The sequence below is a fragment of the Tamandua tetradactyla genome, chromosome 13, assembly GCF_023851605.1.
Source record: "Tamandua tetradactyla isolate mTamTet1 chromosome 13, mTamTet1.pri, whole genome shotgun sequence".
Lineage (NCBI taxonomy): Eukaryota > Metazoa > Chordata > Mammalia > Pilosa > Myrmecophagidae > Tamandua > Tamandua tetradactyla.
The window spans coordinates 65,959,278-65,981,910 of NC_135339.1; the positions used below are offsets into that span (position 1 = coordinate 65,959,278).

The window sequence follows — 22,633 nt, forward strand, 5'->3', positions numbered from 1 at the left end:
CCATATCATACAACAGAATACTATATATCAATGGAAAAAAATACTATTATACACAGACCTAACATTGTGCAAAAACAGACTTAAATGGTAACATATTATGTTTTCAGTCATATAAAGTTCAAAAACAACCAAAATTTATGGTTTTAGAGCTCAGAATGACAGTTGCCTCTGAGAAGTATGAACTGGAAGGGGCACAAAAAAGCACTTGTGCTGGAAATAGTTTGAGCAGAGGATATTGAGCTGTGCACTAAAGTTTTGCTCTTCAATGTATATATGTTTTACTGCAATAAAAAACAAAGAAAGAATGGACAAGATAGAATTAAACATCGCCGAACAAATCTGTTTCTGGTGAGTAAAATTAATGCAAGTTGCAGAAGGATATGTACAGTATATACAATACAGAAGTGTTAAAAAAATAAAGAAAATACAATACTATAGAAATGTATTTGTGAGGATTCTAGAGAAACAAAACTGAAAGGAGCTACCTGTAAATACTGTGAGATTTTTGTAAGAATTTGTTTCACGTGACTCTAGTGATAGACAAGTCCAAATTCCATAGGGCAGGCCAGGCCATAAGCTGGGAACTCCGATGAGGGTTTCCAATGAATTCCCCAGGAGAAGCTGACTGATTGAAGGAGAAATGGAAAATTTTCTCTGCTCACTGCTGAAACCATCACTTCTCCTTTTAAAGCCTTCAACTGATTGCTGAAGGCATCTCCTCAGTTAATTGTAGATTTAATCAGCCCTAGACACAATCAACTTACTGATGATTTAAGTCCACAAAATATCCTCACTAACAATTAGGCCAGAGTAGCTTGACCAAACAATTGGCCAAGTTGACATATGAGCTTAATCATAACACATAATAAATGTTTAGTGATATATAACTCTGTGGTAAAAGTAATAAAAGTGGTCAGGAAGAATACACACCAATTTAGGATTACCTCTGGTGAAAGGGCAATGGAAGGATTCTGTATCTGCAGTATTATTTGTCTTTTTAAAAAAGGATTAAATAAAATCTGATAAGACGTCATTGTTAAAAGTGGGGGTGAAAATCTTTTTAATATATGATTCTCTGTATTGTGAAGTATGTTTGAAATATTCGCGATTTTTTTTTTTTTTTTTTTTTTAAAGGAAAGACAGAGAGAAGGAAGGAAGGGAGGAAGAAAGGGAAACATCTTTTAAACATTTTCTTGTTTTATTGTATTTTGTTTCTCCGTTTTTGTTACATGGGCTGGGGCCGGGAATCGAACCGAGGTCCTCCGGCATAGCAGGCAAGCACTTTGCCCGCTGAGCCACCGCGGCCCTCCCAATATTCGCGATTTTAAAAGAATTTGTTAAATACAAAAAATAAAATAAATTAGTGGGGACAATGAATATGCTTTGCTAAGCACAGAAACCAGAAATTGTTGGTATGGACGGCAGCTCAAGTTTCATATGGTGTCATCAACTAGTTTCTATGTTGTTTAAGTTGCAGAGGATGAAGTATAGTTTAATTCACTCAAGGAGTATTGCGAATAGTAACAGTTTCAGGCAATTTGCCTTCAGTCCTCTTACACTCTTCCACGAAACTGATAGAGAAGCTTGAAAGGCAAGTAATTAGAATTTTCTGTTTCAAAGTTAAATTACTAATAATGTCTAACCACTCTTAAATTCTTTAACTGATTCAATTTCAAGGGTTGTGGAGTCAATGAAAGGTTCCTCTACTAATTTTTACCTTCATTGTTTGGCAAAACAAAAACAAAAAAATCTGCTTTGTAACTTTGGGAGGTTTTTAGTGATGCCATTGAAAAAACCTGATTATCTTTGAGTTTTAATGTGTTAAATATCTTGCAAACGTTCAAATCAGAATTATGATCTTAAAATACAGAGCCCAGGTTTAGTTTTGATTTTGTTGTTAACTCTTTAAGCTTTTAATAGAACAAAATGTCAATACTACAATCCAAGTTCAGCCTGTTTGGTTTTATTTTTTAATACTTTTATTGAGAAATCTTCACACACATACAGACCAACCATATTATATAATCAATGGGTCACAATATCATCACGTAGTTGTGTATTCTTCACCATAATCTTTTTTTAGAACATTTGCATCACTCCAGAAAAATAAAGACAAAGGAAAAACTCATATATTCCATACCCCTTACCTATCCCTCTCATTGACCACCAGTATTTCAATCTACTCAAATTTTTACCTTTTATTCCCCCAATTAGTTCTTTAATTCTTATCCTTATTTTTTTTCCCACTCATCTGTCCATATCCTGGAAAAAAAAAGGAGCATCAGACACAGGTTTTCACAATCACCCGGTCTCATTATAAAAGCTGTATAGTTACACAGTCATCTTCAAGAATCAAGGCTATTGGAATGCAGTTCAACAGTTTTGGATACTTCCCTCTAGCCACTCCAACATGCCATGAAGTACAAAGGGATATCTATATAACGTAAGAACAACCTCCAGGATAACCTCTGGACTCTGAAATCTCTCAGCCACAGAAACTTTATTTTGTCTCATTTCTCTCTTCCATCTTTTGATCAAGAAGGCTTTCTCAATCTCATTTCCAGCCTGTTCAATTTTGTAAAAATATCAGCTGGAATTCTTTTGAAATTTGAGAAGTATGTGGCTAATAGTCTTCTTTAACCAGATAGAAGTAATTGCTTGTCTCACTTGAAATACCAGCATCTTACTTTGACCTGAAATGCAAAAAATAAATTCTAGATCTCACTGCCCATATTATACAGCAAACTTAAAAAGTCTGAGAAGTTTGCAATGTCAAGACTATACCTCAGCTAACCCTAACCCAAATAACGACAGCTTACACCTAGAGCAACCACAATTTGATGGACAAGTATATTTTCATTGTTTTCCCACCACTTCTATGTCACCATTACATTTTGCCAACTTGTTTCAAGGCACAGTAAAACTAAAAAATACTTCTCAATAGTTTTTCTGAACTCATACAAGGCAGAGAGCGTTGGGGGAAAGAGTATGGATTCCGGATGCAGACCATCTGTCTGGACTCCTGCTCATTCTTTGCACGACTTTAGCAAGTGTTTTACCTTTCCAAGCTTCAGTTTCCTGTCTATAAAATGGAAGTGATGATGGTTACCCTACGGGGTCAAAATCAGGCTAAAATTACAAAATTCATGTAAAACGCCTAGCACCCTGTAGGCACAGGGTAAATCCTCTGTAAATGTTAGCTACTATTATTATAATTGAGGCCGGGTCGCATATGACCAGGATCTATTTGAAACTGGTTGCACTCAGACCTGACAGGGCAGGAGGTTCCTAAACGAGGACAATGAACCATCGACCTTCGGCCGGTTGGCACCAGGACTGCCTGCGCCGCTCCGCGTTGCTCCTCGCGGCGAGGGTAGGAGCTGGCGTTCTGTGCCACAGGCCAAAGCCCAGCGCAGAAACCAAAAAGCTACTTACTGCCATCTTTGCATCCTCGCAAAATGGGGTCTACTGAAGGAGGAGCGAAGGGGCGGGGCCCACACTCCATGACGTCATCCCGTCCCGGCCCGCCCCACGCACGGCGTGCTGCGGGAGCTCAGCCACGTGCCCCAGGCCCTGCCCCTTGCGCGAACCTCCTATGTTCTTGGCATCAGGTCTTTTCAAGCTTCTTGGTGTAAGTAAAACTCTTGCTCAGGTGCTTTTTGGGTTCTCACCTTTGTTAGATTCTATTTTCTCATGCCCCTGACTTCTCCACCTGAAATGAATGGGGTGTGTATTCAGAGGTCCTGTCTTACTAGTCAGTATGTACCATGGTTGCCAGAGAGGCTTATATTTACAGTTCATAATCAAGAGGACCCCACTGAGGAAATGTAACAAACTGCTATCCCATTTTATGCTCTCATCCTGTGAGGTAGTGCTTTTCAGTTCTGTTTCGACAGGGATGCTGGACAGATGGTTTTTGCATGAACAGTCCTGTGGGAGGATCACAGGTACTTTCCCTGAAATTGCACTACAACTTCATCCCTTTATCTCCCACTTATGAGAACATCCTGAAATGCAAATAAGTGGGAGCATGATGTTCTAGAATTCACCTTGCACTGATTCTATTTGTAGCGCTGTATGAATCTTACTCCCCAAATTCAGATGAGCAAGGCTTGTCATATTTCTTTTTTCTTTATTTCACCTTAACCCAGACTTGGAGCCACCATCTTCTGCTGGCATGAAATTAATATTGGTGGTAGGGAGTGGGGCCGGATCTCCTGTTCCTTGGGGATTAGTGAGAATTCAGGGCATTGGCAAAGTGCCTGGGAAATGGAGACGGATGCACTCTTTTCTTGAGGTCAAGGCCTCTGCTGACAACCCCAAGGATCCAGCCTTCTTGTTCCTTCAGGGCAGAAGGCTTCTGGCAGCTTGTATTCCAACCTTGGGCAGAGAATCTTGGCTGAAGCTGGGAATTCTAGTCCAAGATTCTAACCTGAGAAACACCACAAAGCTTCTCTGTAGATGTCCTTCTGTGCTACTCCAAGACTCAGGCCATTTCTAGAAGCAGATCCTGGTCTACAATGCCTGGGATCTACTTATGTCAGACCCTTCCCCAGGCTGCAGGCTTCCAGAAAGCATAAGCTAGTTGTCTGAACAAACAACTTCTCTTTTCTGCCCTTGAACCAAACCTCTCTGAGGCAGGGCTGGCTTCCTGCTTGGAAGGAAGAAATAAAATACAGGAAAAACAAAACCAGTGCCAACAGTGCAATATAATATCCTGCTACATACTTCATATTAGAATAAACTAATCATTCGCAAATTTCAGGACCACTTGTCTCATATTATTTGTGCCACACACTATAGCTTATACAACATCACCATTGCTGTGTGCTAAATTAGAGCTAAAATAAATGGAAGGATACTCTGCTTTATTTCCTCCATTCCCTGATTGTCTTCAGGAAAAATGAAACCCTCTTCCCTGAGGAAGCAGTTGCTAGCCAGGATTATTAAAAGGGGTATTGCCCAATCCCCCAATTGACTATACTAAACATAGTCAGTGATGAAACTATGAGCATCACCCTGTTATGGTAATTAGGTTATTTTGATTAAAATGGAAGCAGGATTAAGACCATTTCTATTACTAAAGCCATCTTCACTTACCCAACCTTAAAAACATCCGTAGGGGTCAAGGGTAGTTCAGATGTAGAAGTCTCGCCTGCTATGTGTGAGACCCGGTTCTATTCCCTGCTCATGCACTCCACCTCCCCCCCCCAAAAAATAAAAAAAACTCAACAAAATGGTGCTGCAATAATGGGATATTCGCATGGAAAAAGAAAGAAATGTGACCCCCGCGGTGCATACAAAAAAACCCCCACAAAAACCAGTAAAACATCCCTAGTGTTTCCCATTATCTGACTGGGCACAGTGTCAGTGAACCAGAGCTGAATGGCTCCTGGTCTATGTGAAGTCTAAGACAGCTCTGGCATATGGTTGTTTGTTTTTTAATGGTTGCTGACCTACTGTATTATGTTAAATGTAATATGGGACAGCAATGTGTCCAAGCTCTTGAAGTAATAGGTGAGGAATCTTGAGATTTGAGCTCTTTAGGATGTTTATTCCAGGTGTGCATTAACTAGGGCAACAGAGGCCGGCCTCTGTGCTGCTTCTACAGCTGATGCCAATGGGAGAAGGCAGTGTCTTATTTGAGTGAGAAGCACTGGTGCTCTATGAGAGGTATAAATAAATTATTATACCAAGGTATAAATAAATCCTTGGCCAGACAAAAGCACTGTTTCTTTTCTAGCCTACATAAACCATATGCAGTGCTCTCATATCCTGAAACAGGTGCACACGGGGATAGCTAAAGACTGATTCCTTGGTTTCTCTCCTTTTCAAAGGGAACCATATGATAAGACTATTAGCAATGAGTCGACTGTAGTTAGTCCTAGTGAGTTCTCCAGGAGATTCATTTTCTTAGTCTTATGGTGCTGTTTGAGCAAAGAGGCCTGTCTCACTCCTGGTTCACTCATGATTTAAGTTTAGTGTGGGTTGGGGAGTGACAAATAGCTTTATTGCTTTTGTAGAAATGACCCTTGTAAAAGAAAAATCATATGTAGAAATGATTCCTGTAAAAAAAATTTTTTAAATACATAGGTTAAAAAGCACCTGACGTTGTACCTTTCAGAAGTGATAAGTGCATTACTTTGGTGACCATTTCTAGTAATATGTTTGATGAATATAATTAGTCATAAAACATTTTTGAAATATATTTGTGGGTATGTTCTTATTTGTGTTTCTCCAGAAGCAGACCCTGGGGCAGAGATTGAAAAGCAAGTGATTTATTGGGGGAGGTGTGTGCTGGTTTGAAAGGAAGTATGTCCCCTAAGAAAAGCCATGTTTTAATATAAATCCCATTTCTTAAAGGTAGAATAATCCCTATTCAATACTGTATATTTGAAACTGTAATGAGATCATCTCCCTGGTTGATGTGATTTAGTTAAGAATGATTGTTAAACTGGATTAGGGGATGACATGTCTCCACCCATTTGAGTGGGTTTTGATTAGTTTCTGAAGTCCTGTAAAAGAGGAAACATTTTGGAGAATGAGAGATTCAGAGAGATTCAGAGAGGTTGAGAAAGAGCAGAGAATGCTGCAGCACCACAAGGCGGAGAGTCCATTGGAGATGAAGAAGGAAAACGCTTCCCGGGGAGCTTCATGAAACCAGAAGCCAGAAGAGTAAGCTAGCAGATGACACCGTATTCGCCATGTGCCCTTCCAGCTGAGAGAGAGAAGCCCTAACTGTGTTCGCCATGTGCCTTCTCACTAGAGAGAGAAACCCTGAACTTCATCGGCCTTCTTGAACCAAGGTATCTTTCCCTGGATGCCTTTGATTGGACATTTCTAATTGGGACATTTTCTCGGCCTTAGAACTGTAAACTAGCAACTCATTAAATTCCCCCTTTTTAAAAGCCATTCCATTTCTGGTATATTGCATTCCGACAGCTAGCAAACTAGAACAAGGTGCAATAAACAGAATGGGGAGTGGGAGGTAAGACAAAGGGTAAAGCAGCGAGTTAAGGGAATGTCATCAAGTTAGCTGCTACCTCAGGTGGGTGGAAGTTAATCCCACAGAGAAACTCTGGAAAATAGTGCAAAATATGTACCTCAGAATAATCTCTGAGGATGAAGAAATTGGAGAATTTATATCCAAGCAACCATCATTCATTTGTTGGCATTCTTACTATATAAGCTGTTCTATAACTTGATTTTCTTCCCACTAAATCTACTGAAATAGTGCTCCTTGGCATTACACCAGGGGGTGATAATTCCCTGACACTTCCTGCCAGCCTTACAGGTGGGCAGAACAGCCTTTCAAAGCATTGGAGAAAGCCCCCAGGAAAGGGAGGCAGATCCTGGCAGCTGGAAGGCAGCCAGGCACACACAGAAATAGTATTGGTTGAAAGATGTACCAGGCACTATCTAGATGATGGGACACAGCAGGAAACAAATCAGAGAAAAATCACTGCCTTCATGGAGTATTCTTTCTATTGTGGAGGAGACAGACCATGAACAAACCAAAAAAGAAACAAACATATGGAGTATGTTAGATGGTGACAATTCCTATAGAGAAATTAGGGTAGGGATTTAAGGAGTTCTGGGAAAGAGGGAGAAGGGATTGGCTGTAATAAGCAAAGCAGGATCAGAGCAAGCGTCACAGAGATGATGACGTGAAAACCTGGATAGGAGGAGGAAAACATGTTTGGTTATCTGGGAGGACACTGGTGGTGAGGTGAGGAAAGGCAAGGCCCCTGCACTCGAGCAGAGGGGAGAGGAGTAGGGGAGTCTTGCTGAACCACTGTGATGCTTCAGGGACCTACCTGGGGTGAGGCTGAAAGACAAGGGACACTGTGAGCAGAGGATGACAAAATCTGACTTAGGTGTTAATAATGTCACTCTGGCTGCTGCGCTGAGAACATACTAAAGAGGGACAAGGGTGGAAACAGGAAAAACAGTTAGGAGCTGAACTGCAGTAGTCCAGGGTCATAGCAGTGGATGAGTGAGATCAGGGTCTAGAAATATTTTGAAGGTAGAGCCAAGATGATTTGCTGACAGATCAGATGAGGGTGAGAGAAAGAAGTCAAGGGGTTTGGCCTGAGCAACTGGAAGAACAGAGTTACCTATTCCTGAAATGCAGAAAATTTCAGGACGAGAATCTGGGTCGGGGGGATTGGGAGCTTGGTTTGGGGCATGGTACGTTTGTGATGTCTCCCAGACACCTCCGTGAAGATGTCAGTAGGAAACTGGATTTGGGGTCTTGAGTTCAGGGGAGAGTTTCAAACTGAATATAAACTGGGGGTGTATCAGGATATAGAGGGTAGGAGCATGAGACTGGTTGCAGTCTCCAAGGGAACAGGCTAGATAGAAAAGGGGTCCTGGGACAGAGCCCTGAGCACCTATATAGATGAAGGATTGAGCAAAGGCAACTGAGAAGGAGCAGCCAGAGGGTGTGGTGTCCTGAAAGCTAAGTCCCGAAAGTATTTCTAGGAGTTGGGAGTGGCCCACAGTATATATGTAACTATGTGCTGAATTTATATATATGTATATGCAGGAACACATTCTCTCTATGTGTAGTTATATACATACTCAGGTAGTTCTATACTGACAGCATTATACTATGTAAACTGTTCTATAACTTAATTGTTTTCCCATTATATATATTGAGAATGGTGTCCATAATGAAACAATGTATGTCTGCTCCATTATTTTTAATGGCTGCCTAGTATTTCACTGCATAGATACACCATAATTAACTTTTTCCATATCGGTAAATATTTGTTTTCCCCAGTTTTAGAATTTTAAGTTACACATCACTGGACACCTTGGGCATTCATCACACTTGTTCAATCCTCTACTTGAGATAATTTCTAGAAGTGGGGTTGATGTGTGCAAGGGTATACCTTTTTACTCTGTGATTCTAGACTCCTTCCTGAGTCAGCCCCAATCATCAGAGACATATTCAGTATTGAACAATTGCTGATCCCAAGGAAGAACTGCTGGAAGGCCATTCCGGTTAGACCCTATTCTACAGAATTCCTTCTGACAAGGAAGACACAGAGCAGCCCTGGGTGCTGAGGAAACAGGCAAACGTTTGGGTCACATCAGAAAAGTCGTGACAGAAAGTAATGTGCTGGGACTACCTCTCAGACTCACATCTTAGGCTCCATCCAGTTGCTGAGCATAAAAACCAGTCTAAAAAAAAAAAAAAACAACAAAAAAACCATTCTACTAAAAAAAAATAAAAGGAAAACCAAATAAACCAAAACAAAAACATTCTCCTTCCACATCGAACAAAACTCTTCCAAGCCAGTGGGATCTCCAGCAAAACCACTCAGAATTTATTATGTCAGGAGCAAAGGGCATACACAGATACAGGGTAACAGAGAAAGGCTGATAGGCCTTTTGTGAGCTAACTATAATTAACTCCAGATCTTTCTCCTCACTTTATTTTTGCTAGTTGAATTTGGTATTTTGCTGTCCTACATACCTCAGATTTTTTCGCTTGAACTTATCATCCCAAGCAAGTCCATGACTCTATCACCTGTCTGGGCACAGACTAAGTCCTTGGCTGGATGGTGTCAGCATGTCATACACTCTCCATGGCAACCTTGAAAATAACATCTACCTCCTGCCAAACAATTGGATGACAGCCTTCATGATCTTCAGGGGCATTAAGGGACGGTATATTTAGCTGTGCACTCCTTAAATGCAGAGAAATGTTCTGAGATACCTTTTGATTCAGAAGGCAAATAAGGAAAATGACAAAGAGCCATGCCTTGGATTCCCATTTATTCCCATTTCTGGCTGGGGTCTAAGAATAACATGAAACCAGGACCCAGGGCCAGCTTCTATCACTGGTGACTGAGCCCACAGAAACTGTAGGGGAGTGACACTCATTAAAGAAAACTATTCTTAACCATTGAGAGGCCCACAAGACTGTACCTGGTAGTCTGTATTTCTAAGTCGGTTTAGGATTGTGTTGTATGCCTTTTGCTCCTCATATTCTGCAGGGCATGGGCCTTTCCTATAATACAGCCTTGACCTCCTGTAAAACTGCCAACACCATTTCCTCTCCCTTCTGTAATATGAGCTATGCCCAGGCCAGCCAGGAGGACAAAGGGAATATTGTAACTATGTAAAAGCTATCTTATCCTAGGGATTAAGCACGTAGAAGACAGTCTGCAGGTTTTATACCAAATTCCATCCCCTACATGATTATATTTTATATTTATTCTTAGGGAATTGCCTCCAGACATTTAAGCCCCTGAAAGATGTTTAAAATCAGGGCCTAGGAGTAAATACCCTTCTTTTTCCTTCAGGCACACCTGTTGGCTCAGCCTGGCTCAGCTTGGCTTGGTCCAGTTCTGCCCCATGCTGTCTCCATGTCTCTCCTCAGAATGCCATGTAATACTGCTCCATAGTGCTGACGATGTCACTCTGGTCCTCCAGAAACTCCAGCACCTGCTGCAGCACAGCTTCACTTAGGTTTGGGTTGACGCTCAGGCGAGCACAGGCCAAGATGTGCAAGAAGTGGCAGCCCTTTTCCACATCTGTAGGAAAAGAGGTAGTTGGCTAAGCTTGGACCCACCACTCTGTTCTCTCCCTCTAAAGATAAGCAATAATTCCTCTAACAGCTTTACAAACATCAATTCACTTAATCCTCATGGTAACTCATGATGTAGGTTCTATTGTTATTTCTATTTTGAAGATGAATAAACTGAGGCATACATTTATCATAGGACATACAACTAAAACGTTCCAGACCTTGGATTAAAAATTAGGTGAAATGGCTCCTGAGTCCAACTCTTCAGAACTATACCACTGTCTTTCTTTAAACAAGCCTGGTATCACTCCTTTAGGAACTTAAAACAGGCTTGATGTTACTTTCCTTTCATTATTGTAGACTTAGCTTTTCTGAGATTCTCATATACTAATCATCCAGACAAGGAAAAATCCAATACTATACTGTTGTATGAAAAGTTAGAAAGAAACTAAAGGCACAATAGAAATGGTTAAGGAAATGGGTGAATATTTATTTACATATATGCCAGAATTCTGTGCAGTTATTAAAAAGACTGAGGCACTTTTATGTGTACTGTTGCTGAGTGACCTTTGGAAACCAATATTAGAGCAATAAATGCAAGGGATGGAACATTTGCATTGTATGCTAACCTTTATTTATATTTTATAAAAAAGATAATCTATACAAATATACTTGTAAGTACATATAACATCCCTACAAGGATATGCAAGAAACTAGTAACAACCAGTGCCTTTGGAGAGGGGAACACAGAATTAGGGTGTGATGGTTAGGTTCTGGTGTCAACTTGACCAAATGATGATGCCCGTATGTTTAGCCAAGCAAGCACTGGCCTGACCATATTTCATGGCTGGTTGATAAACCAGAAGGCTGATATGTTAAATCATTAGTCAGTTGACTGCAACTGTGGCTGATTACATCTGCAGACAACTAAGGCATGTCTTCCACCAATGAGGTAATGCAATCAGTTGAAGACTTTTAAGGAAGGAGACAGATTGTTTTCACAGCCAATATGACGAGCAGTCTCACCACCCTCCCCCTCTCTGCGTGGGACATGACTCCCAGGGGTGTGGACCTTCCTGGCAACGTGGGGCAAAGATCCTGGAATGAGCTGAGACTCAGCATCAAAGGACTGAGAAAAACCCTAGAATGAGCTGAGAATTAACATCAAGGGATTGAGAGAACCTTCTCGACCAAAAGGGGGAAGAGTAAAATGAGACAAAGTGTCAATGGCTGAGAGATTCCAAACAGAGTCCAGAGGTTATCCTGGAGGTTATTCTTACGCATTAAGTAGATATCACCTTGTTGTTCAAGATGTAGTGGAGAGGCTGGAGGGAATTGCCTGAAAATGTAGTGCTGTGTTCCAGTAGCCATGTTTCTTGAGGATGATTGAACAATGATATAGCTTTCACAATGAGACTTCAGCCAGTAGGCCTCTCCTGTGGAATTCACCCAGCCCCTTCACTGGAGCTGTCAGCTTCACAGCTTGCTCTACAGATTTTGGACTCTTCCATTCCCACAGTTGTGTGAGACACCTTTATAAATATCATATTTACAGATCTCTCCCATTGGTTCTGTTTCTCTTAGAGAACCCTGACTAATATATAGGGTTAAGAGAAAGTTTGGTGTTTCTGCATGTACTTTTAAATTGTTAGATTTTTTACCATTTAAATATATTATTATACGAAATAATTTTTTGAAATTCATAGGTATTTCCCATGAAAAGGTGTGGCCACATCATTACAGGGTATTTTAATAGACGTCAGTTTCTCATACTCCTGAATTAGTTCCTGTGGGTTTACTAGGTCCAGGCAATTGGCTAATGGCTTTCAGAGGCAGGTTCACATTCCAGACAGAGGGCCAGAGCCATGTCACCTGACACACACTCACCAAAGCAGAAGCCAGCCTGGAAGATAGAAATGGATATAAAACCTGCCACATTTATGGTTCCTTGGTTACCCAGGCTATCTGTTTCTCCAAAGAAATGAAATGTGAATTCTTTTCACTTGCTTCACCAGGCCCTCAGCCCGCAACTGATTATTTTCCTAATGTATTCTACTAATAGAAACTGGCCAGTAGGCCTGGGCACTAGGATGAGAGCAGGAAGGTGATCTCAGGAGCAGCCACTTATAAGACCCTTCTTGGCTGAGGAACTCACATATCTCTGCTCTTAACAGCTCCTTAAATTATAGGTAGATTGTCTTTTCCTCCAACTAAAGGATACATGTTTTTATTGTTCTTGATGAAACAAAGAACAGTCAGAAAACCTTGCACTAAAATAATAGATTACTTTGAGTTGTATTTCAAGATATGTACTCACACAATCATGGGATCTAACCAACCTCATCGATTCTTAAAGGCTAATTAGAGCTGCACTCCATAAACACCAGGGCTGGGGACCTGGCCTAGCTCCATCTGCTACCTCTGCCTGCAGTAGGTCCTGGCCCCATGGATATGTGAGCTAAAAGGACGCGAGAGAAAGAAAACAGGGTCATGACAGCTGAAGTCATGAATGAACGTTTCCATTCTCCTTCTATTATCGTTTGTTGACATGTCATTATTAGTATATGTTTGAAAAAGATAGACTTTCAGAAGTCACCTTTAAGACTGATCAGTTTAAACAAGAATTTAAAGATAAGACTGTAATGCTTTCTTCTTCTTTCTAACTACTGTGAAATGCTAATGTTCCTTGTCAGACTGTCTACACTTTGAGTTGCTAGCCACTAGGGGCTGACCTAACTCCACAAAAACCAACTATTTTCCAAACCACTTCTTTGCACATCATTAGTTGTCAAGATGGCTGAATTACATCATTCAAACTCCAATGTAAACATCTGCTCCTCCCAACAATGAAGGGCCTAGGTGTTAGAAAAGAGGGGAATGTCATATTTGGTTCAGAAACAAGGGGCAAGAGTGGAACAAGAAATAATCCAAATCAGAAGGAATATAAGAATCAACAGAGTTAAAAGTCCAAGCAAAGTGGTTTATCACATTTTATCAGAATTGCCTGGGGAGCTCAACTGTTCAACCCCTAACACTGCCTACACTCGTACCAAATCAGAATCTCCAAGGTGGGACTTCGGCAGAGTAGGTTTAAAAACTCCAAGGTTGGATATTATGTACAGCCAAGATCAGAATAATTGTGCTAGCCTAACACTCATTTTAGAGAGGACGAAAATGAGGCTCAGAGAGGGCAGGTGTCTTGACCAATCAGTCATCCATTTACTACTGGGGAAACCCTAAGTCTCCTGATTCTCCATCCACTGCTCCACTGAGAGGAAATGTAGTACACCAGGGTGTCACATATACATCATCACTACTTACGATTTGGTTTCTGACAGTCTTCTTGAATAATTTGGTGGATCCTTCTGTGCAGTTCTTTGTCTTCTCTGGTTACCTAGATAGGAAAAAACCGTTCAGAGAGAAGCATTCTTAAGTGATATAGCAGTTGTGTCATTCAGACTTCCCATTTAGTATTTAGGATCGCTGTTAATGATTTCATAATGATAAACACCCTCTCCCCATCAACAACCCAATTTTCAATACTTGGTGTATAATCAACCCTATCTGTTCCTTAACGCTTCACTGGTCTGTAGTTTTCCCAGAGGCACATTCCTTCAGGAGCTGGTTCACTGGAGCCATGATGTAAGGAAAAACTGGAATTCTGTGCTTTTAAGCAACTTTGTAATCTCAATCATTCATAACACATTATATATTGTTTTGTTGTTATATTTTTGAGGGTGTGACAACTGATTAAAGTTCCTGGTCTCCACACTAGTCTTTCTTCTGGGCCCTCACATATGTCCTGTGTTTCATTAGCTTCATTCCTTTTCCCAACCACAAGGAAAACAAAAGGGGAAAAACTTTATGGAAAAGCTAATAAATCTAGCTTATCCAGTGAAACACTTGCTGTTCTCAAAGGCAAACATAACCTACTTCCTTTATTAACCAGCTCAAGTAAGAGGGCAACAACAACCAAAAGGGTTCCTCCTTCATGTTCCAAACTAAATCTAATAATATAAAAAAAGAAAAAGAAAGGAAGAAGCATGTGTAAACACACCTGTAAGTTTCAGCCTTAGTGACAGCCCAGGAATGCTTACCTGTCTGGACTTACAGAATGGGGATCCAGATAACACCTGCCTTCTCTCAACTCATAAGGTTATTCTGACAGCTGTATAATGTAATGTGTGTGAAAACTACTGACAGCTGGAAAGCATGTACGGATAGAAGTATTGACATTACTTTAATAAAGAGCTCTAAGGCAGGGCCTGGCAATGAGGTGGAAGGGGAGAAGCAAAGTCAGAGAAGCGACAGTGATACTGGGAAAGGAGAGCTATTTGGGCTTGATTACCTCGTTCTGACTCAGACTCATCATGATTCATGGAGGAAGTGCCCCAGCCCTGCCACACCTTGACCCTGGAAGGTTGCTCCCCAGGAAGAACTGCTCTGAACAGACCACAAGGAGACTGGCCTCAGAACCTGCTCCTACCTCCCAGGAGGCAGCCAACTCCCACCAGGCCTTATACCAGACAGGGATGAACGACAGTCCCCCATTATTGGGACTGAAATAAAATATGTCTTTTTAAAGTTATTCAGGTAATATTTAAAACACATTTCTAATTTTTAAAATTCTCTATACTAGGGAACCACAAAAGCAGATCAACTTCAGGAAAAAGTGCTATTACGGAAGGTTTCTCCTAAGGAAATGGAGTGGCTTCTGGGATACCTCAGTGTTCTGATTTGTCTCCAGGAGAATCACAGGTAACTGAAACATCTATACAGCAGGTAAGAGTGGTCCTGAGGAAGCCAATTTCAGCTTGTCTCCTACAGTATTCTAGAAATGACTGAGAGGTGGATTTTTAACTCTTTAACCATGAGGCAAACAAGCATTTATACTTATGGTGGGAGTGGCACCTTGTACAGCCTTTTGGGAGGTCAGTCAGGCTGTGTTGCCGGAAGCCTTGCAAGTACGTACCTTTCATTCAGCAGTGCTTCTCTTAAGAGTCAGTCTTACAGAAATACATACATAAGCTCATAAAGAAAACTGTGCAAAAATAACCATAGCAACATTGTATATGAAACAAAGAGTTGGAAACAACTTTAATGTCCACAAAGACAGAAATGTTAAAAACAAACAAAAAAAACCAACTGTGGTAAGTATCCATCATACAGACTACCATGCAGATGTTAAAAAAAAAAAAAGAATGAAATCCAGTAGATATAGAAGTACCAATATGCAGAGATGCTATGCTCATGATGTGCTCCTCTGGGACCAGAAAAGTTGCTGAGCATTATTTTAATTCACTGCTTCCTCAACTGCCCCACGGAACAACTGGCAATGTAGGAGACGTTTTGGGTTGTCACACTGGGGGGTGCTATTTATTGATGAGGGACAGGGACACTGCCAGACATCCTGCAGGGCACTGATGGACCTCTACAGCAAGGAATCATCCAGCCCCAAATGCCAACAGTGGTAAAGTTGAGAAACCCTGATTTAGAGGATGATCACATTTTTTTGTAAAACAAAAAAGTAGAGGAGCATATGTTTGTAAATGTGCATTTATAAATGTATAGACAAATGTCTAGAAGGATATGTTGTTAAAAGTGGTACCTTGAGAAAAGACGAAGGCAAATTTTCACTTCTTAGTTTATATACCTTCTTTAATGATTTTTAAAAACAATAAACTGGCATTTTTTATTTAAAAATATTTGTAATTGAAGGAATAAAGGAAAAAATAAATTGCAAGTCTTACATAATATAGGTTGTCAAAACCACCTTCTTTCTGGAAAACAAGCCCCTTTTCCTGCAGCAGCTGTATAGCATTCTTAAATATACTATGAATTGCCCTGGAAACAGTATCATTCTTAAAATCCACCTGTAGAAAGAGGTGTAGGAAGAAAAAGCATTGTTAAGAAAATATGCCATCAGTCCTGCTTTATAGCACCACAGAGCAACTCCCTAGACCAACTGGTTTATGAATTTGCCTGACTGGCTTTTTACCTGCTGAGTCAAAAAGACCCAGGGATGTACCTGCCTAACAAGAATGGTATTTAAGGAGGACTGGGAAGTTTGCTCTGGCAAAATCGTCCTGGATAACTGCTCTGTAACTTACTTGTGATTTTTTATTTTGTTGTTGACTTCTTTAATATAAAATGGAAAACCAAAAAGCTATGCTCAGTGTTTGAAATCTTTGATTTTTTTTTTTCCACTATGGAATCAAAACATTTTATATGGGTGGGCCACAGTGGCTCAGCAGGTAAGAGTGCTTGCATGCCATGCCCGAGGACCTGGGTTCGTTTCCCGGTGCCTGCCCATACATATAAAAAAACAAAAAAAACATTTTATACATTTTAGCTCCTTTCTTCATTAAAACTAAACTATATACAGTCTCTTCCTAAGCACTTCAAAGACTTTCACACACATTGAAATCAGAGGGTCCCAGCCTGAGGTCTCTATCAAACAGTCTGCTATTTTAAATGGAGGATGGTGGGGGTGGGGGTGGGGGGAAAGAGCTGTGAAGAGACCAGACAAAGATGAGTCCAGAAGGATGAAGGTTCCAAAGAGGTACTAGAAGGAAGAAGGAAGAAGGGAACTTTGATGCTATCAGTTTTCTGTCTCCTCACTTTCATATTTCTTCCCCTCTCTGAGATCTGGATTCTTACAGAGGGTATCAGGTCACCCTAAGAGGGTATCAGGTCACCCTATTTCTTACTCCCAACCTGGTTTTCTCTGCACATATGAAGGTAACTAGGTTATTAGCAACATCCTCCATGATTAACTAGATCCGCATGCTTCTTGAGCCAGGGACTTTGTATTTCATCTCAGTCACTTCCTCCCTTGCATAATTGGTGGCCAATTTATGAAATTAATGGAAATAAATGCCCCATTAGAAAGGCTATATCCTCCTGGTTATTCCTTTGGGATTTTCAGGTTGTCCTTAAATCAAAGAAAATGATGACAAAACAATTAGTCTTGATGGAGATCTATTTTTCATGTGGCAGAAATTTATTAGGATATTAAATAGAATAGAGTTCCAAAGAGATATGGCAAAGCTTCGAACGCGTTTGAAGGCAAAGTCCTAGCTTTAATGAAAGGGAGTTAAAAAGGCTTTCCAGGAAAGCACCCAGATGTTGAAAAAGAGTATGGTGACCACGTGCTGACATTTTCTCAAAGGGATAGGGAAAGGAAAGAAACCTCCATATATATATATATATGTATGTATGTGTACACACACATACAGAGAAAAGGACAAATATTGTATGATTCCCACTTATATGAAATATCTAGAATAAGCAAATTCATAGAGACTGAAAGTAAATTAGAAGTTATCAGGGGCTGGGGTAAGGGGAATTTGGAGTTATTGCTTAATGGAGACAGAATTTCTGTTGGGGGTGATAAAAAGTTTTGGTAATAGATGGTAGTACAGCATTGTAAATGTAATTAATATCACTGAATTTTATACTTAAAAATGGTAAAATGGCAACTTTTCTGTTATACATGTTATCACAATAAAATTTAAATTAAAAAAAAAAAGAAACCTCCCATAAGATCTCAAGTGTTGATAATTCCATTCCAAAAGAAACTCCTGGGCAGGCCACAGTGGCCAGTGGCAGAGTTCTTGCCTGCCATGCCAGAGACCTGGATTCGATTCCCAGTGCCTGCCCATGCAAAAAAAAAAAGAAACTCCTCCTCAGAGGAGGCCTCCAAAACAGGCATTTTTTAATCTATTAAATCCCAGCAATGTTTACAAACATGTTCTACTGGGCTAAAAATAACAGTCTAAAACTCTTAATTAAATTAAGAGTCTAAATTTTTCCTTAACAGGAACAAGCTGCAGGACTAGTCATTAGAACATTAGGAACTAAAAGCTGACCACCATTCCTGGTTAGAAAAGCACTCATCCTCTAAGGAAGAGTAAGGCCAAGAGATATTTGATGACAACCACAGGTAGGAAAGCTGTTTGAGTGTGTTTAGAATAAACACCTCATGTAGTAATCCTCAGCCATACATCTTTTCATTCAGGGGGACTTAAAGCTCGTCTTTAATTTTATACAAGAGTGCTTTTACTTAGGGGAAGCACAATCAACTCAAAGTGTCTCCTTGCAAACCTTTGTAACAACTACGTAATCTCCATAATTCTAAGGAGATTCATTTTCTTAACTCAATTTAAATTGCATAAGGATCCTAAGGGTAGAGTTTATTAAATCTCTCACCAAGCTAGAAAAAATTGGGAACTAGAAATGACTGTTAACACAAGTATTACTGTCATTAACAATGACTCCTGGTTATCCCCAGACCATATAAAGAGCCTCGTTCCTCCTTCCAGATTTCAGTCAGATCAAGAAGCAGAAAGAGTGTTAGGCCTGGGAGATTAAAAGCAGTTTGAGCTGTGAACAAGGGAGGCTCAACAGAAAAGACCCCTTGTAAATATAAACAGTCTAGGAAGATTCCTTTCCAAAAACATTTGCCTCAGCTGACCTTGGGACCTATTTCCCTGGCCTGGTTTTAACTCAAGGGTAAAGCCTCTGTTAACTAGTAGCTTTTCCTGAAGAAAATAGGATTTTTTTTCTAAAGAGCAATGGCAGAGTAATCTGATTAAAGAAACTGAATTTGCTCATAGGCAAAAGCAGTGACTGGCTAAACATATAGAGCCTTCCTGAGCCTCTCCTTGTCCCAAGTCAGGAACTGGATGGTCTCTGAAATATATATAGTCTTCATTCCCAGACAAACTCAGCATTCACTCAGCTGTGTGCATGTTCTACTTAACTGTTTGCTAATGGATGTTTCCAGATCAGCTAAGAAGAGTCAGTATGAAAAAAAGGGGGGCATTCAAATCTGCTCTTCTCCTGCCTTTGAACTATAACACTACAATTATTTTTGGTTGTCATGTCTATGAAAACAGAAAATGCCAAAGGATCTAGGGTTTCACCCTCATTGTAAAGCATCTATATTCTAAAAGGACTCTATAAAACAGAATTTAATTTAATGACATTTTCTTCTCTAACCAGAACAGTGTGAGGGAATAATTCATACTTGGTTGAAAAATAGATTCCAAAGTCAAAACAAATAGAATGTCAGATTCATTTCTTTTTAAAACATATGATACTGGGAGACTATTTCTGCTTTAACCATTTTCAAAAAAATATCACACCCAAAGTTCCCTGCAGATCATTCTGAAGAGCCTTTTAGTCCTCAAAGAGTCTTTAAATCTCTCAACTTAATTACAGCTAACACGGAAGAGCTGGCTTCACGTGAAGAATGGGGACTTTACTAAGCTTTATAGTTTCCTTCCAAATGTGCTGTTACTCATCAGAAATCCTAGGAGGCCAATTGGGCATTAAGCCTCCTCAAAAAAGATTAAATATTGGAGTAGCTCAGTCTTGCTGCCAATAGACAGCTGGAAAACTGCAACTGTTTAGATGCCGTCTTAGCAGAGAAGAAGACGCCCAGTAGTGGCCCTCTCCGCCCTAGTACTTCCTGAAACAACATCCCTCATCTCCGTGTAGGAAATGGCAGATCACTAGACAATCAGGCGTGGTAACAAAACTGAGAAGCAGTGATTGTACTGAGGAGTTGAGAATGATGATTAGGTATCTGTTTCACCAGAATCATTAACAACCTACATTACCTAACAAAGAGCAGCTCTGTGGGTAATGGTGTTAAGACTGGAAAACTTCTGAACAGTCTAACAATGGAGAGACCAATTAAATAAATAATATTTATAAGAAAAGTTTATTATATAGTGGCAAATCTATATATGCTGATATTAAAGGATCTACGAGACATAGCTAGGCTTAGGTTTGTATTTTGCATAATATCATTTGTGAAAAAAAAAGGGGGGAATATACCCACTTATAGTTTAAGAGACTCCAAGTGGTACTAGTCTCTGGAGAAAGGACATGGGAGGGAAGATGGGATGGAAAGTTACTTTTTAAATTTGACTTAAACTTATTTTGAAATAATTTCAAATTTATAGGTCAGTTGCAAAATAATGCAAAACTCATACAGCAACTCCAACTCCAACTCCAGACCCACCAGTTTTGACATTTTGCTATGTTTATTGTATCATTCTATCTATGCATTTATCTGTCTGTCTCGTTATCTATTGTCTAAACATTGAAGAGCAGGTTGTATACATTATGCTCTTTCAATACAATATTTCCATGTACATTTCCAAAGAATACGGATATTCACTTATGTAACCACCTTAAGTTACTAAGTTCAATTTAATATTGATATAAAGCTAGAATTTATATACTATTTTTTTCATTTATCCTAATAAGGTCTTTTTGAGCCTTTCTCTTCTATTATTAGATCCAATCCAGGATCATATGTTGCATTTAACTGCCACTGTTTCATTCACTGCTCTTTATTTTTAATTGTGGAAACATATACAACATAAACTTTCAGCCACTCCCAAGGATACCATTTAGTGGGATTAATTACATTTGCAACAGTGATCTATACTCGCCATCATCCAGTACCAGAACTTTTCTATGATCCAAATATAAACCCTTCACCAATTATGCATTAAGTAAACTTACCTTTGACTGTATACTTTCTAGGACCATTTGAATTTTAAAAAATTATTTAGTCCTTTTATCAACAAAAAATTACTGAAAAATCTTAACTTTTCACTAGCCTCTTTCTAGACCCTGGGTACAAAGCAAACAGAAAGACAACACCTCTGCTCTTACAGAATTTAAATTCTGCAGGAAGAACTGGCAGACAAATATCAGTGATCTCATGAGATGTGTAAACAGTGATAATGTTGCGAGGGACGAGTAGCTATTGGTGCAGATGGTCAGGATGGGCAAGAGAGTGAACCTGAAGCTGAGATAATTCCCTAGTGGAATAAAAAATAAATACAATTTGTGTTACAACACCAAAAAAAATGAAATAAAATAAATAATAAGAGTAGCAATAAAAGGGCTTACTCCCAAGCAAATGAACAAACTTATAACAATGCAAGTTAATTTGTAACACTTAACATGAAAAACAAGGACAGCTTTTTCCAGGAGGAATAAAAAAATTACTTTGTGTCCCTTGAAATTTTTACTTATAAACAAGACTGAATACAAACAAGTCTTTATTTGAACTTTTAAAACATGACAGGTTAATCTTATTCTCAAGAAGAGAGAGCATGTCATTCAAAACCTTGGTTCAAGTTTAAGAATCTTATCTTGCTGATTAATAATCTCTGAATGATAATTACCAGTTCTCATCCATTTCCTCCTCTCTTGGCTCCTGCTGAGATTAAACACCCATCTCAGTGAGGACTAAGTACTAAGAACTTTAGATTGCTATTATTATTTTTTGCTACTCTAAGATAAAGCTTAATGAGTTAAGTGAGGCGAGAAAAGAGGCATATCCATTCTAATTTCAAATTTTCAGTGGTCAGTGACCTTTAAAGAAGGGAAATGATATGTGGTAGAATCACAATCTTGGTCCCCTGGGTCTGACCATTTGACTCTTAATTCCACAGTCACATTCGCGCATAACCCTGTAGCTGCAGATTTCAGGCAGGAGACCTGAATTCTTGACATGGGCATCTTGCACTTACTTGGTCACAGCAGGTGCTGTGAATGACGGGCTGATTGGCAAGAGACATCAAAGACTCCACCATTTCCAACTCCTGTTGGTAAAAGGTTTGCACTCTGTTTTCCACGAGGAATTCTTTGGCTTTTTCACTCAGCAAACATGTGAGGCTGGTGAGGTCCAAGGCACCTGGATTGCTAGTTGGGGGGGGGGGGATTTTTAAAAGCCCACAGAAAACATCACCTTTGTTCCATTTTCTTGTGCAAATAAAAGAAATCTCTCTCTAGAAAATGCAACACTGTATGCATGTTTTTGGAAAAACAAAAAAAGGGTAATCCAAACAGTTAACGTTGTAGGATGGTTTAAAAGGATGAAGCAGAACTATGTGAGCTGACAGAGACATTCATGAGAGATGAAGAAAAATATCTAGCTGCAGAATAGCAGGGTGAGTTCTCAGTTTTATAAATATATGATTGAAGATTCATGCATGAGCATGCACAGAAGGATCCACATCAACCTACAAACAGTGGTAACCTTCTAGTTTGCAATGTGGTGAG

General features: G+C 39.7%; 1 protein-coding gene across 3 annotated transcripts in view; it reads right to left on the reverse strand.

Moving 5' to 3' along the window:
* Positions 1–1,664: 1,664 nt before the first annotated feature.
* STN1 (STN1 subunit of CST complex) overlaps positions 1,665–22,633 on the reverse strand; it is a 39,685-nt gene continuing 18,716 nt past the window's right edge. For 2 of the 3 annotated variants that reach the window (XM_077125931.1, XM_077125932.1), the window contains exons 7-10: positions 22,102–22,273; positions 16,291–16,413; positions 13,862–13,934; positions 9,285–10,547 (exon numbers count right to left, since the gene is read on the reverse strand). In XM_077125931.1, the coding sequence (XP_076982046.1) occupies positions 10,390–10,547; positions 13,862–13,934; positions 16,291–16,413; positions 22,102–22,273 (526 nt within the window). In that variant the 3' untranslated portion in view covers positions 9,285–10,389. Of the gene's footprint in view, positions 2,694–9,284; positions 10,548–13,861; positions 13,935–16,290; positions 16,414–22,101; positions 22,274–22,633 lie in introns of those variants that run through there. The other variant, XR_013161717.1, reaches the window with a different exon arrangement.